The sequence below is a fragment of the Hibiscus syriacus genome, unplaced genomic scaffold, assembly GCF_006381635.1.
Source record: "Hibiscus syriacus cultivar Baekdansim isolate YM2019G1 unplaced genomic scaffold, ASM638163v2 tig00110332_pilon, whole genome shotgun sequence".
In the NCBI taxonomy this organism is placed as follows: Eukaryota; Viridiplantae; Streptophyta; class Magnoliopsida; order Malvales; family Malvaceae; genus Hibiscus; species Hibiscus syriacus.
The window spans coordinates 3,611,704-3,628,797 of NW_024062688.1; the positions used below are offsets into that span (position 1 = coordinate 3,611,704).

At 34.0% G+C, this 17,094-nt stretch overlaps 1 protein-coding gene and 1 pseudogene across 1 annotated transcript; one reads left to right on the forward strand and one right to left on the reverse strand.

Moving 5' to 3' along the window:
* Window positions 1-12,773: 12,773 nt before the first annotated feature.
* Window positions 12,774-13,609, forward strand: LOC120119435 (polyubiquitin 11). The gene has a single exon (XM_039139247.1). It carries the CDS (start codon window positions 12,837-12,839, stop codon window positions 13,524-13,526), a length of 690 nt encoding a protein of 229 aa, XP_038995178.1. The 5' UTR covers window positions 12,774-12,836; the 3' UTR covers window positions 13,527-13,609.
* A 481-nt stretch (window positions 13,610-14,090) lies between these two features.
* Window positions 14,091-15,322, reverse strand: LOC120119434 (annotated as a pseudogene).
* Between the last annotated feature and the right edge of the window lie 1,772 nt (window positions 15,323-17,094).

Genomic DNA, 17,094 nt, shown 5'->3' on the forward strand with positions numbered 1-17,094 from the left:
TTCTCCCTCCTTGATCTACCTTATGGCTATGTGAGACCAAGAGATCATTCAACAACTTAGTGAGAATTTTCATTGATGCTATGTGGCACCAGGTTCTCTAAATTATCTAGTGTCTGGTGGCTATATGAGACTAGATACTAGCAGTTTTGCATTCAATTAATGGACAATATAGTTAGCGTAGTATTCAAATAATTCATAATAGAGTCAGTGTTACATTTAGGTAATGCACAAGAGTGTTAGTGTCACATTTAGATAATGTAAAGCAGTTACAATTAGTGTTGGCAGAGACCTAATAAGGGTGAACTCATGACAAGGCCCTTAGCATATGATTAAGGGAAACATGAGATTTCTACTTCAGCGATATAACAGTTAAACCTTAAGTATGTAACACATGATTAAGATCATGCATGTACATACTGTTTAGTATCATATCTTTAACATGCATATATTAGTGATTATATTGTTGGGCTTTGTAAGCTCAATGTTCGGATGTTTTTCGTTCGTAGGTTATTAGTCTGAGCCGTTTGTGGAGCATCATCGTAGCAGGACCTCCAACATCTCCTTCAGATTACTATATTATAGCTTTAGTGGATATATGTATTCATAAAACGTTACTCATGTATTTGGTTTATCAAACTCTGAGTTTGTATTATTTAGTTTTAAACAATGTGTCATGGAGCTTCGATTTATAAAATTGTTTTTATGTAACTGTTATTTATGTCTTTTATGATACCATTCAATATGTTTGAAATGAAAAACTAACATGTTTTGAAAATCAGGGGTTGCCTCGGTAGCCCAATGTGGCACTTTAGGCCCAATCGGGTTTGGGTGTTACAGTTACCCTATATATTGGTAAACTTATCTCATGGTCCTTTATCTCTTTTTCCATTTAGATTTTCCCAAAACCTATTTAAAACTCACAAAAATAAACAAAAGAACTGGTATGGGGTATGGACTTTCTCATATTTGAGGAGTTTAGGATGTTTGCTCAGAAATCTAAACGATAACAAATATTTTTTGGAAGGCGAGTAACATACCACAAAATTAGTCTCATCAAGAAAAATCAAAACATTAGAGCATCATAAATTTAGATTAATTTTATCAAATTTGAGTGAGTTTCGTAAAAAACTATCACAAGGAGAATAAAAAATAGTGAAATACGAACATTTTAATATTAATCTTGCTATATATCGACAGTCATTTTTGTCCCGTCATTTTTATATTATTATTTATATTAATAATAATAATAATAATAATAATAATAAATAAATAAATAAATTTTATTATAATAACTAATTACAAACAGAACCCGGAGGCCCAAATCCAGAAGCCTAACACAGTCCAGACCTAACCCAGATGACCCAGCAGGATCTAAACCCGATTAGGGTTTTCAACATCTTCTCCAGCCGTCAACGCTATCAACCCTTGGATCTGGAGAGATCCAACGATCCAGATCTAATATAGTATAAACTCTAGGGTTCACCAACCTTAGAGATATTTCGGTCGCCGTCTCCAGATGATCCACTGCAACGCTGCCACGCCTCCACCAACTTGACGGAAGACTCCAGAAGCTGAAACAAAGCCGTACACCTCACTCACCAAACGAACAGTTGTCCGAGGCCTATAAAAAGCCTCGATCCTGCAAGAGAAAAAAGGGAGAGCAAGGAACCAACAAAGAAGGCTACGAAAAAAAAACAATGATCCATAACCAGCAATAGCCATTTAAAAGCAAGGAAACAAAAGGGAGAAGAAACATACCTTTGTCGAAGCTCAAACGTCGCTGAAACCATTTTTACGAAGGTAAAATCTTATATCTAGGCCGATTGAGAGACTTTTAGGAAAAAAAGAGGTGTTTTCGGGTTTAGGGTGTTTTGATCTATGAGTTGGGGTATTTTTATTTTTTTCAGTCGTGAATAGTGATCAGAATAGTGACCGACGGTGGTCGGGCGGTGGTCGGTCGGTGACCGGCTCTCTCTCTGGTGAAGGAGTTTAGAGAGAAGCAAAAGAGGAAAATGAAGAAAAATGAGGGAAAATGGCCATTTAAGGCCTATTTATACCCTTCTCAAAACTACGTCGTTTTGGGAGGGAATGTCTGTGTAATTTTAGGATTGATAATCTTCCATTATAGCCACCGAAATCAGGTTTCTATATCTTTTAATTTTGTCTTCGCATTTTATTTATTTTTATTTTAGTCACTACTCGTATATTTATATATATTTAGGATAAATATCAAATTTAGTTCATATTATTTTAATAATTTATATTTTAATCCTAATAGTAATTAGGAATAAATTACACTGTTAGTACTTATATTTTATAATATTTTGAATTAGGATTATGATTTTTATTATTTTTTAATTTAGTCCTTTAGTTTTAAAATAATACTTTTAAATATTATTTTTAGAATTATTTACTATTATAGTACTTTGTAAATTAAGTATTTATTAATAGTAACCTTAATTTTTATATTTTCTTGATTAAATCATTAAAATTATTATATGTAATTGGGTTATATTAAAGGGATCATAAATTAAATTAAATACAAATTTGTTAATTTATTGCAAAGACATTAATTAATAAACCAAGGTACCAATTTTGGGCGTTGTGGGAGTGTTAATCCTTCCCCACTCGTAATCGACTCCCGAACTCATTTTCTGGTAAGCAGACCCTTTTTGTGTTATTTTAATAATATTTTATAAATTTTATTAAAATAACATAACATTTTGGTGACTAATCACACCTCGATAAATGATTGGTGGTGACTCCTCAAAATTGTGTTTTATCTTATGCCAGAAGAAAAACACTTACTTTTTCGAGACGAGATTTAGAAAATAACGACACTTATTTTCGCCGGGCGAATACCGTCTTGACAGCTTGGCGACTCCGCTGGGGAGATTTTTTTAAAGATAGTCAAGCCACCGATTTATTAATTAATTGTCTTTGCACTAAAATTAAATTTATTTTAATTTAGTTTTTTTCCTTGATTATTTTATAAACATTTGTTAGTATAAATAGTTGTACTAACTTGTTTGTTAATATTTGCAGATTAATTATGTCTTTATTGGAACTGAGGAATAAATTTTGTGAGTTATATGATTATGTGATTATGTTTCTCTTTCTATTTTTCCTCACACACTGTGCACTTCATTATCATGACATGAGCTAAAACCTCACTCTTATCCTATTTAGCTTGAATGAGAAACTACTCCCTCGTGTGGTTTTCACCTCCGTATGGATAGGGGATCATTCCTTGAGCTCACACCTTTTGTTTCTCGTGTGGTTTTCACCTCCGTATGGACATAAGGAAGTGTGTTCATTCGAATTGAACTTAATTCAAAAGTCTGTAATGTACCATGATTAATGGCTTAGCAGTCCAAGGGGACACCAATAAAGTACAATTCGTTGACCCTTCTTACTTTAGAGCCAAAACCAATCATATAATAAACTTAGAACTGAAGTCTAGGTGGAGCCTAACCTGATTAGGTCTTGTAAAATTAAGTATACAAGGAAAATCATGTTGATTCTTAATTTACTTAGTATTGCTTTATTTTCCTAATAAATGCATACGAACTAGAAATCATGCGATTATATTTATTTCTCCAAATAAAGCATGGAACTAAATTGCATGAGGTTAGGATTTTTATGATATTACTACCTATTTTTCCTTTGTTTTTTTATCATTTTCATTATGAATTACATTTTTCATACCATAGTGTTGATTCATGATTGATGTTCATATAGAAGGCTAGAAATATGGAACGAATAGTCCTACATGAAGTAGAAAACAATGCAGATGTATCTGTAATATGTTTAAAAATTCATTTTAGTATAAAAGTTATTCTAAGGAATCATTCCAATATCAACACCTTGCATTTTGCATTTGCATATACATTTTTACAATCACAATCATGTTCTGCATAGCATGATAACATGTATCAATCATGAAAACATGAGAGTAATCAGTAAAAGATTTTGAAATCAGAAATTCTAAAAGTCAGGGGCATGTCTTAAAAAAGATTGGAAACAATGAATGAATTATTAGCTCGAGTTGGAAGGATTGAGAGAATCCAAGAACAACTTATGGAAATCCAATGAGAAATGCTTAAAGAAACAAGAATGTTCCAAGCTGAGTCCAGGGAGCAGATGTCTAAGATAAGGAGTATGATGGTTACTCTTCTATATGGGAAAGAATGTTAGAAGACCCTATTGAGCATGAAAAGATGAAAGCCTTAGGAAAAAGTTTGGATTTTAATAAGATGATGACAAATGATCAAGAACTTGTTGTGGAATATAGAAATCCAACTCATTTTCACGAATCAGGAAATATGGTAGATAACATGGACATTGAAGTTGGTTCAAAGAAGAGAAGCATGGAACAAGTCCCATTGAAAATGATAAAAAGGGCAAGAAGGAAAAAATGATGGCATATCTATTTCCAATTCCAATTTCATATTCAGAGTTGTTACCCTTTCTATTTGAAAATGGTCTTGTAACACTCATTCCTCATAGTACTTATTTGCATCCAAATTGGAAAAATATCAAGAATCCATACAACTATCATTCTGGAGATTTTGGTCATTCTACTGAAAGTTGCATAATGCTGAAATTAAAAGTCCAAGACCTTATGACAGAAGGGCTGTTATGTTTCGAAAAAGGGAAACCTAAGCTCCTCAGGAAACCAGAGTTGGTTGAAAAGGAGAAATGTTCAATTCAACTCATCTCTCAAGATGATGGTCGAAAGTCAGACATTCAAAGCAGACATTTTCAGGAAAACAATAGCAAAGAAACAATCATATCAAGGGAATCTCTATCCTGTTTTCCATCAATCTCATGCAGCAAGTTATATGCCAAATTACATGAAGCCCAACTTATTGCTCCATGTCTGGCTAAAATTTTGATACCTCCTTACCTAAGATGGTATAATAAAAGGGTTTTTTGTGAGTATCATGCTGGAATTCGAGGACACTCCATTGAAAATTGTGATAACTTCAAACGATGAGTTCAAGATTTTCTGACTCATAGAATTATAGAAATAAGATGCTGACAGTCAATCCATTTTGATCAGACATTTGGGAATCAACCCCAAAAATAAAGTTGATAGTGTCAAAACAAATGTGGAACAAGGCAAAGCCAAGAAAGATGAAGCATCTATGGCAGATTTAATTCTCGATACTTCTCTCAAGCCAAAAGAAGATACAAAAATAAGTAATGAAAATGCAAAAGGAAATGTAATTCGAGACTGACCTACAGGTTTAAAAAGAAACGAGATAGATACAACCTTGGAGACATGTATGTCAGATCTTCTGAAATCAAGAGATTTAGAGGGTAATTTAAAAAGAAAAGAAAATACTACTCACGGTATAGCTACAAGAAACATCCAGAATCAGGATACAACTATTGCCACTAAAGAGATTGGTTCTGAAATTCAAACTGAGTCCAATTGTCAATTAAGAAAGATGATGGGATTTAATCAAGAGATAGCTCAGGGGAAAACTGAGATTTATGTACCTAAAAGCTCATCCAAAGAAAATACCCAATAAATGATCAAGAAATGGGGGGGGGGTAAATATAGACAAAGATCCTGGTCTGATTATACACCCATCATCCAAAGAATAATGAGGCATTGGAAGTTGTTGTCTACCACTATTGTACCTTTTATTTTGTAGCATCTTGTTTGAATATGTTTTTGTTCATTTCTCCGCTTTTTGTAATAAAAATGTGCTACTTTTAAGGTTATGAGCATTGAATCAATTTTACAATCTTGAAATTCTTTGAGTATCATTAGATTAAAAGCTCTTTATGATTAGAGTTATACATCTTTGACAAAAGTATCAAGATTGAATACTAAGAAAAAAAAGACCCTGACCTTACCTCAGAAGAAATACATCCCCAAAATATTACATTTCCACAAATATGAGAGAGCTTTCTCCAATGTAAGGAATTAGACAAAAGGTTTGGTATTGATATTTAGAAGCATACAACGTGGGGCATCGTTTTTGACATTGTAAAGCTAGCTAGAATACTTTTCTATTGATGAGGTTCGACGATGAAACTTTGACAAATCTAGTATAAGTCCTTTGCTGGTAAATTGAAATTTAGTAATGAGATTTTCTAAATTTCACTAAACACATAGACTATAACAGGTTTCCTGTAAAAAGTAAGAGTCATATATGTAATTATCCCAATGATGGCTAATGCCGATAAAGCTGAATTCAGCTAGCCAAAATGGCAAAAGAACTTATTGTAAAAAAATGAAAAAATACCTATTATAGTCTATTTCACATAAGCACACAGAAATCTCATTATTAGATCGATGTTTTCACACTGCTTTGAATAGAATCAAAGATTTCAGAGAATTGAAATGGAGGTATTTTAGAAGGTCTAGTAATTGTTATACTAGATTGTGTCATTTTGTACGCATCCGGTTAAAGATACCAAATCAAGAAAATGAGGTATGTGACAATGTTTACAAAAGAGCGAGAGAGGAGTGACATCTTCACTAAGATGTAACCATAGAAAATAGGGAAGCCAACCTGAAACTAATCTCTCAATCTTGATACTTGTCAAAGAATTATAACTCTGAAATGGTAAAAATTATTGATTTTTTTGATATTCTTTGAATTCATGCTTATAATTTGATTCTATTGTGAACCTGTAAGGTGAATTATTTTTAAAAAAAAATTCATTCTTTGATAAAGAAATGAGGAAAAACATTTTCAAACAAGACAGTCTCAAATGAGAAAGGATTTTGAATCAAGTTGATGCATTTTCAATCTCTATTGGAGAAAAAGAATACGCAAGGCCAGAATGATAAAGCATTTAATATTCTTAAAATCAAGTGGCCTGAGAGACCAAAAAGTCTAAAGAATTGGACTTATAACATTCCCTTTGTGACAACTCGTCAAGAAGAAGATGATCGCCCCACCAGAAAGAAGCACATATCTCAAACGTTTCTGTCAGAATGATTGATCACTTCTTAAGTTTGTGACAATATGAAGAGAATCCTTTAAGTTACTTGATAACATTGTTGTTTAGTAACACCAAAATGAGAGCATTCAAGATTAAGAGATTTGGGCACGAATAGAGCCACGAGTGCCCACAATGGGGCATCATCAAAGTTGGACCTCGTGGGAATCATGAGATTCAAATTCAATGGACATTGAGAGTGAGCCTTACAACTTGGAACGTTGGGGCATTTTGAAGGCACATTCCAATCAGTCAGAAATGATTCATGAGGGGCATTTTTGAAGGCTCATATCAACAAGAAGTAAACGTCGGGGCATGCTGAAAGCCCATATCATCTTTCAGAAAGATCATTGATTTGAAAAATATTTCCAATGATACAGAAAGGTATGAAGAATGAAAATGGTGAAATAGTGACATTGGAGATTACCATATATGATCATTTTATTTATCATACGGTTGCATTATACAGGTAATTTCACCTACATTGATGCTGACAAGTTAAGGCATCCCACTTGTATTCCCAACAAGCTTTGTTCTTAAGTGTCCTTGTGACATCATGAAAATTCTCTGAACACCATGCAAAAAGTTCACTGGTTCATAAATTTGGGCAGAAGCCACAAGAAATAATGAATGTGTTGTCAAATGTTCTACGAACCAGTAACTATGGTGCTGAACCAATGTTGCAATCATATGGTATTCCCATTTGTTGGCCCAAGATGAAGGTTATCTGCTACAACTCCAAGGGGTAAAAAAGAGAAATGATGAAGATTGCTTTCCACAGAAAAATGGCATTGAAATTTTCAAGAAACTAGTGGAGCCAACTAAGATTGAACGATGGGTTGTTTCTTAAATGTCTCAACATGATATGGTAAAAATAGCTTTGTTCGAGATCCAATTAGATGTGGAGATATGAAAGAAATTAGGATAAATCCTTCTTCTGATGTGTTTCAAGAGTAAAATCAGAACATACGTTGCTCTCCTAATTAATCTCTGTGGAGTTTGGAATATCTACATCTACATTCTTCAAAGATAATAGATTCTCTTTTCAAAAGCTTTATTGGATTTCTACACAAGTCCAGGCGAAGAAAGCAGATGTTATCAAAGACAAAATGGGGCAACAAGGTCATAATTCTGACTGCAGCAAGAGTTCCATAAATGAAACATTTCTTGAGACTTTAATGAAGCAAAGAAGACATAAAGATGCAAGTATATTAGATTATTCTTCACAAATGCAAGCTTGACAGCATAAGTTGCTACACTGATATTTGAAGTAAAACCCTGGAAATGAATCTCAAGATGGCCAATGAGAGAGAATCCTTATTCGAAAAAGAAAATGCACTAAAATTGCATCATTACATATATTTTAGGCATAAATAGGATCATGATATTCATAAATGCATCATTTGTTGATATTTTAGGAAACAAAAAAATCCTTAGATAACCAGACGTCCTCATCACGAAGGAACCGTGTTATCTCAAATATCTTAAAGATGGCCAGATACCCTCATCACGAAGGAACAATGTCATCTACCAATCAGAACTCCTCATAATGAAGGAGTTGCGTCATCCTTAGATAACCAGACGTCCACGTCACGAATGAACCATGTTATCTCAAATATCTTAAAGATGGTCAGATGTCCTCATCACGAATGAACAATGTCATCTACCAATCAGAACTCCTCATCACGAAGGAGTCGCATTATCCTTAGATAACCAGACGTCCTTATCACGAAGGAACCATGTTATCTCAAATATCTTAAAGATGGCCAGATGTCCTCATCACGAAGGAACACTGTCATCTACTAATCAGAACTCCTCATCACGAAGGAGTCGCGTCATCCTTAGATAACCAGATGTCCTCATCACGAAGGAACCGTGTTATCTCAAACATCCTTAGATAACCTGACGTCCTCATCATGAATGAACCATGTTATCTCAAATATCTTAAAGATGGCCAGATGTCTTCATCACGAAGGAACAATGTCATCTACCAATCAGAACTCCTCATCACGAAGGGGTTGCATCATCCTTAGATAACTAGATGTCCTCATCACGAAGGAACTGTGTAATCTCAAATATCCTAAAGATGGCCAGATGTCCTCATCACGAAGGAACCATGTTATCTCAAATATCTTAAAGATGGCCAAATGGCCTCATCACAAAGGAACTATGTCATCTACCAATCAGAACTCCTCATCACGAAGGAGTTGTGTTATCCTTAGATAACCAGATGTCCTCATTACAAAGGAACCGTGTTATCTCAAATATCTTAAAGATGGACAGATGTCCTCATCACGAAGGAATAATGTCATCAACCAATCAGAACTCCTTATCACGAAGGAGTCACGCCATCCTTAGATAACCAGACATCCTCATCACGAATGAACTGTGTTATCTCAAATATCTTAAAGATGGACAGATGTCCTCATCACGAAGGAACAATGTCATCTACCAATCATAATTCCTCATCACGAAGGAGTCGTGTCATCCTCAGATAACCAGACATCCTCATCAAGAAGGATCCGTGTTATCACTATTTATCTCTAAACATGACCAAATGTCCTCATCATGAAGGAACAATGTCATACACCAGTTTGATTTCCCTTAAATGAAGCAGATTTCTTATCAAAACATGAAGTCAACGGACAAAAATTTTGTCTTTTGTCTTTGCTCTATTCTTGTTAACACAAAAATGAGCAAAGAGGGACAACTGTCGATAGTCATTTTCGTCTCGTCTTTTTTATATTATTATTATTATTATTATTAAATAATAAATTTTATTATAATAACTAATTACAAACAGAACCCGGAGGCCCAGATCTAGAAGCCCAACACAGTCCAGACCCGACCCAGTAGGATCCAAACCCGATTAGGGTTTTCAACATCTTCTCTAACCGTCAACGCTATCAACCGTTGGATCTGGAGAGATCTAACGGTCCAGATCTAATATAGTAGAAACTATAGGGTTCACCAACCCTAGAGCTAATCCGATCGTCGCCTCCAAATGGTCCACTCCAACGCTGCCACGCCTCCACCAACTTGACAGAAGACTCCAAAAGCTGAAGGACAGTTGCACACCTCACTCACCAAACGAACAATTGTCCGAGGCCTTCCGAGGGATATAAAAAGTCTCGATCCTGCAAGAGAAAAAGGGAGAGCAAGGAACTAACAAAGAAAGCTACGAAAAAAAAATGATCCACAACCAGCAGTAGCCATTTAAAAGCAAGGAAACAAAAGGGAGAAGAAACATACCTTTGTCGAAGCTCAAACGTCGCCGAAAACCATTTTAACGAAGGTAAAATCTTAGATCTAGGTCGATTAAGAGGCTTTTAGGAAAGAAGATGGTGGTTTCGATCTATGATTTGGGGTATTTTTATTTTTTCTGGCCATGTAGTGACTGGAATAGTGATCGATGGTGGCCGAAATAGTGCCCAGTGGTGGTCGGTCGGTGACCGGCTCTCCCTCCGGTGAGGGAGTTTAAAGAGAAGGGAGAGCTTCTCTCTCCTTAGAGAGAGAAGCAAAAAAAGAAAATGAAGAAAAATGAGGGAAAATGGTCATTTAAGGCCTATTTATACCCTTTTCAAAACTACGTAGTTTTGGGGAGGGAGTGTCTGTGTAATTTCAGGATTGATAAATCACATTCGTGGTCCCTATATTCTGTAATCTTCTATTATAGCCATCGAAATCAGGTTTCAATATCTTTTAATTTTGTCTTCGCATTTTATTTATTTTTATTTTAGTCACTACTCGTATATTTATATATATTTAGGATAAATATCAAATTTAGTCCATTTTATTTTAATAATTTATATTTTAATCCTGATAGTAATTAGGAATAAATTACACTGTTAGTACTTATATTTTATAATATTTTGAATTAGGATTATGATTTTTATTATTTTTTAATTTAATCCTTTAGTTTTAAAATAATAATTTTAAATATTATTATTAGAATTATTTACTATTATAGTACTTTGTATATTAGTATTCATTAATAGTAACCTTAATTTTTATATTTTCTTGATTAAATCATTAAAATTATTATATGTAATTGGGTTATATTAAAGGGATCATAAATTAAATTAAATTAAATTAAATTTGTTAATTTATTGCAAAGACTTTAATTAATAAACCAAGTACCAATTTTGGGCGTTGTGGGGGCGCTAATCCTTCCCCACACTTAATCAACTCCCGAACTCATTTTATGGTAAGCTGACCCTTTTTGTGTTATTTTAATAATATTTTTATAAATTTTATTAAAATAACATAACATTTTGGTGACCAATCACACCTTGATAAATGATTGGTGGTGACTCCTCAAAATTATATTTTATCTTATTCCAGAAGAAAAAATACTTACTTTTTCGAGACGAAATTTAAAAAATAACGACACTTATTTTAGCCGGGCGAATACTGTCTCGACACTATAAATGATAACCTATGAGTGACGATTTACTGATAGCAACTTAGTAATAGTTGTATGGATCAAAATAATACATTAACTAAAGTTCAAGGTCTAGAAACTAAAGGTAACCGAGAAAAATACAATAATAATATCACATTACTAACGATTTAATTGTTTAGTGCTATGATTGAAACTAAAAAGCTACTATGTAGCATTTGAAGCTTTTTAAAGTCCAATAATAAAAGTGATAAAATCAATTCAAATTATAAAATTCAATGGTATTTAACATAATTCATCTTATTTTTAATGATCAAAACATTAGTTTAGAAAACTCTTATAACTAAAATAAACATTTTAATTATCAAAATAAAAGTTCACTGAAATTTTATTTTAGTTACCTGATATATTTAGAAGTAGGGTCGAAATTGCCTAAACTTATTTTAATAATATCTGATTTAGGGTTGTAGGTATCTTATCTAGAAGTTAACTAAACTTATTTTCCGAAAGGAATCTTTCTAAACAGTTCAATGAATAAAGACGCCAAATACACCAATTCCTTTGAAATCAAAGTTGTGGTGCTCACCAAGACACCTACCCCAGAAAAAGTTAATTAATAACTTCCAATGAAAGAATGGAATAATTCCAAATTCAGCCTCTAACCTTTGTTTCTTTTGTCGTTTTAACAAAATTTTTTGTTCAAAATTTAGTTAAATTATTGGGTTTTTATTAAAAGTAATAATTTTTCTTAATAATTCAGGTGATTATAAGGGATAATAAAAGTTTAAATTTTTTCACACACTTATAGACACATATATTTAAATCTGAAACCTTTAAAGAAAATAGTATTCTCTCTTACTATAGAGATTCCTAAATAGATTTTATAAAAGTAGTTTTTAATATAATTTAATTGTTTAATAAGTATAAAATTTATAGGATACTATACTGTTAAAAAAATAAAATCTGTTGATTTTTCAAAAATAATTAAAACACTAAAGATAATTGATTTTTCAAACAAGGCCTAGCATTTAAAAGATAAGGGTTAATTTTACCAAAAAGAAGGATTATGGTCAGAAAGATAAAAAGAATAAAACTTAGAGGCTATATTTGTCATTATGCTAAAAAAATCTTATGGGTGGCAACGGCAATGACAAGTTGACAACTAGGGGCCATTTATCTCCAAACGGGACGGTTTTCCGTCAAATAACGACGCTCATTCGACACCGTTAAAACGGAAAGACTAACGGCACAGAGTCCCCAATTGCTTTACTTTGTCAATTGTCATTACTCATTACCCAATTCCAAATCATATGGCAATTGGTCGTCCTCATATGACCTTACGTTTCCAATATTTATTGGTTGGACATGTCAGGAGTTTCCCGATAAATTAATCTCTCCGTGCCCTTCATTTCTCACCCTAAAGAAAGTAATTCCAATTTCTCGCTGATTTTCTCTCTAGATAAACAAGATGCAAATCTTCGTCAAGACCCTGACCGGAAAGACAATCACCCTTGAAGTCGAGAGTTCCGATACCATCGACAACGTCAAGGCCAAGATCCAAGACAAGGAAGGCATCCCACCGGATCAGCAGCGTCTCATCTTCGCCGGAAAACAGCTCGAAGACGGCCGGACTTTGGCCGATTACAACATCCAGAAGGAGTCAACCCTCCACCTCGTCCTCCGTCTTCGTGGAGGCATGCAGATCTTCGTCAAAACCCTCACCGGCAAAACCATAACCTTGGAAGTCGAGAGCTCCGACACGATCGACAACGTCAAGGCCAAGATCCAAGACAAGGAAGGGATTCCACCGGACCAGCAGAGGCTCATATTCGCCGGAAAACAGCTCGAGGACGGCCGGACTTTGGCCGATTACAACATCCAGAAGGAATCGACCCTTCATCTGGTTTTGAGGCTTCGTGGTGGGATGCAGATCTTCGTCAAGACTTTGACTGGGAAAACCATTACCCTGGAGGTGGAGAGCTCTGATACGATCGATAATGTTAAGGCGAAGATTCAGGACAAAGAAGGGATTCCCCCAGATCAGCAGAGGTTGATTTTCGCTGGGAAACAATTGGAAGATGGAAGGACTCTTGCTGATTACAATATCCAGAAGGAATCCACTCTTCACCTTGTCTTGCGTCTTCGTGGTGGTTTCTAAGCTCTCTATGAATATGAATTTCTGGATTTTAAGTGAATGAGTGATTGTGATGTCTGGCCGCCTTATAAATAATGCTTGTCTTATCTTTAGTATTTCTATCTCATGGTACCTAAAGTTTGTTCTCTCAATCTTCTGTAAATCTTTTATTGTTCTTGTTTTGGATGGTTGTTATGTTTTCGGTGTTAATTCATTTCAGAAACATCTATCTCATAGTTGCTAAAAGACGAGCCCTCAATAACCAGCAACTAAGGTTTCATGTGTGATATCCAAGTCCAAATTATTGGCACTTTTGGTATGTTCATAAATGGCCTTCCCCCATGAATTAGAAGTTAACAAAGATGGATCTTCATTTGGTGGAGTATATGTATAATCTATACATACATATTCTTGTAAAAGAAACTCTTGGTAAAATATCGAGCACTAAAACAAAAGTCTTCGCCACAACAACGCTGGTGAAATCTTAAAATATTGAATTTTATGATTAATAAATAGTGATCCATAGATGGATCGTTAAATATGCACACTCATAAGAACAATTGAATAATAAAGAGTATAAACTTCCCATAAAAAATACAAAAAATTCTCTACTTGACGAGAGATTCTAGTCCCAAGGACTCAATGAACACTCGCCTGGTAATTTCGGAAATCGTTCATAATCCTTGCAATAATCATAAACAACAAGGTTTCTCTGCACCCAAGCATAATCCATCTTCTGGGAATCAGATAGATGCCCTGGTACTGATCCCACCAGTTCTCGGTCGTGGTCGATACACAGGCCGGATACGGGTCTTCAAATCGGCAACCCTCCACGCTGAAGTCCTTGTAGGACGACACAAACGGTGCCTTTTTCCAGTTCGTTTTCTCGAGTCCACCTCTCGTCGCCCACTCGACCGCGTTCCCTATGCTTGAAAACAAATACATCGGCTTCCCATTGGGGAAGAAGTCGTTTTTATCGTCACCATTGTTTTTGAACACACTAATGGGAACTCTATCCACAAAAAACCTTTTTTTTCCAATAATTCGATTACACTTGGGAATTCGAATATAGTCGGACAAGAATACCAAGATATGATCCGCGGACTTGCACAATCTGGTGATTGTTCCATAGAATGGAATATGAATGGTAATCTTCCGTGGGGTCGAACCAAAGCATGTGCCTCATTTCACGGTTTACGGTCCCATTTTTGTACACGTTTGTCTGGATTAAATAAGGCTGTCCGGTACGGTTCCCCAAGAACTCGAAATCCAGCTCATCTCGTTCTGGCCCTGCTTCATTCTCGGAACACATCTGCAACGCCCTTGAACTAAATCAATGGAACACAAAACCAAAGTCCAATCGATTTGACAGAAAAAAAGTATACACAGTAAGCTGTTACAACGCCGGTAGAGTCACCTCCGACCAGCTTCAGCTTCATGCAAAACCATCCGAATCTGTATCTTTGCTTGGTTTGAAACCCGCGGCCTAAAAACCATGGATTTGAAGCACGTTTTAGAACCAGAAAAAAGTGTTTAAAAGACACTCAAATAGGATTATTACCAGTTTCTTTGTCCAAGGAGAGGTACCAGGTGTTGCCATCTTCGGAGGTTTTGAAATGATCTTGAGACCGCATTATGCTGAAATTGTCTTCAAATGAAGGTTGTGAATCGGCTGCTTCAAATGAATAATGAAACGCGGATATTAGTGCGATGAAGAGTAGGGAAGCCACTGGAGATACCCTTTTCTCCATTTTTGTTGACTTAAGAGTTCCCCCCCCCCCCCTCTTTTGAAGAAGCGGATGAGATCTCTCTCTATTGGGATGGATCTCTTAGAGTAACTATATGAGTATTCGAATTCAGACACTTCATGAGATCATGTGTGAAGCGGCAGAACAGTGAACCGAGTTCTTTTGTCCGTTTATCGTGTGATTGTACTAATTTATCCATGCATGAATGTGGTCATCTATATATAATAGCATTTATAGAAGGATTAATTGTCAAATAAATTTTCAAATCATATATTACTTTTTTTAGATAGTTTTTAAATTATTTTTTTTATTTTTTAAATTATTTTAAAATTAATCTATTATATATTTTTAAAAAGAATACATTATCTAATAAATATAAAACATCTAATATTGGTTCATTTTCTTTCTTAACGCATTTAATAAATCTTTCATTCTTAAAATATGAAATTGAAAGAAGATAATAAATATATTTTGGGTACTAATATAAATATCAGGTTCTAGAAGTTAATCTCAATTACTTCAATTTCGATTTATGTCTCTTAAATTTTTTTTATGAAATCACAAATTTTAGATTTAAAAAGTTAATATCAAACACTTCGATTTAAAAAAAATATTTGTTTTAAAGTAATATTAAACTTTTAATTTTCGAAAATCAATTTTGATCATATTTATTTTAACTTGAAATTCTTGAAATTCTCTCAAAAGTTATAAAGTTGAGAAACTAATAATAAATAAACATTTCTTTTAATTGATGTAACAAGTAGATCTTAAAATGATTATATACTAAATATTAAACAACTATTTTAAATTTAAAAAATGTAAACACTAAAAAAAAATACAATTTCAACACTTCGCAATAAAATCATTTTAGAAATAGGTATCAAGAGCAAAGGTGGGAGGAACATTACACAAATTGAAAAGTCTAAGGGCATTTTAGGAAATGAAATGATGGAGAAAAAGCTGGAATGTCAGGCGGCGTCCAATTAGGAATTAGGAGTGTATTAAAAATGGAATAGTGGGGTCAACATCTTGCATTTAAGAAACAGTACTCTGTTTTATGTTTGTCTTTGGTTTTCACCACTGGATTTGGCGGTCGGGACCGACAACACAACTGGCAACAACAAAAGAAGGCTTAAACATGGAGTTAAAGCAAATTAAACAAACTTTAATACATTTACTACCTTAATGACAAATTTATTTAAAACGATCTTTCTTTAGTTATGTGCGGAATGCAGGAAAAGCAGAGCTTCCTTTGCTTTATTGGTAAAGATGAGCAGACATGCTGGCTCCAGTAACCAAGAAGTTTATGATTAATCAATCTGTTAAACCTTAATTGATATTTTTAAATTGTTGATTGGGATTGGAAGTCTGATTTCAGGACCTACAACAACTTGCATTATTGATGGACTGAAAGTGAAGTATGCCAAAGATGTGGGTTTAGTAATGAAGTTAGCAAAATCCAAATCCAGTTGTTATGCTTTTGGAAATCATCAAGAAAATTATCAATCCAACTGCTCATCTTTAACTGATCAACGCTTTTAGGAAAATTCATGTTCTCCGAGCACACAAATGTTTTAGCCTCTAAACTAGTCACAATACATGGATAAGACTTTTGACAGTCTACATCATTTAGCACAACAAAATTTAAACTTTATATATTAAATTTATCTGAAATGTTTGTAAACACTAATTTTTTTCATTTTATTTTATTATTATTATTAAAATTATTATTATTATTAATATATATATATATATATATATATTACAAGCCCAAAGGACCCGGAGGCCCATTTTACAACAAAAACCCATATCAATATGGCCCAATAGTAACCTTGAACCCTTTT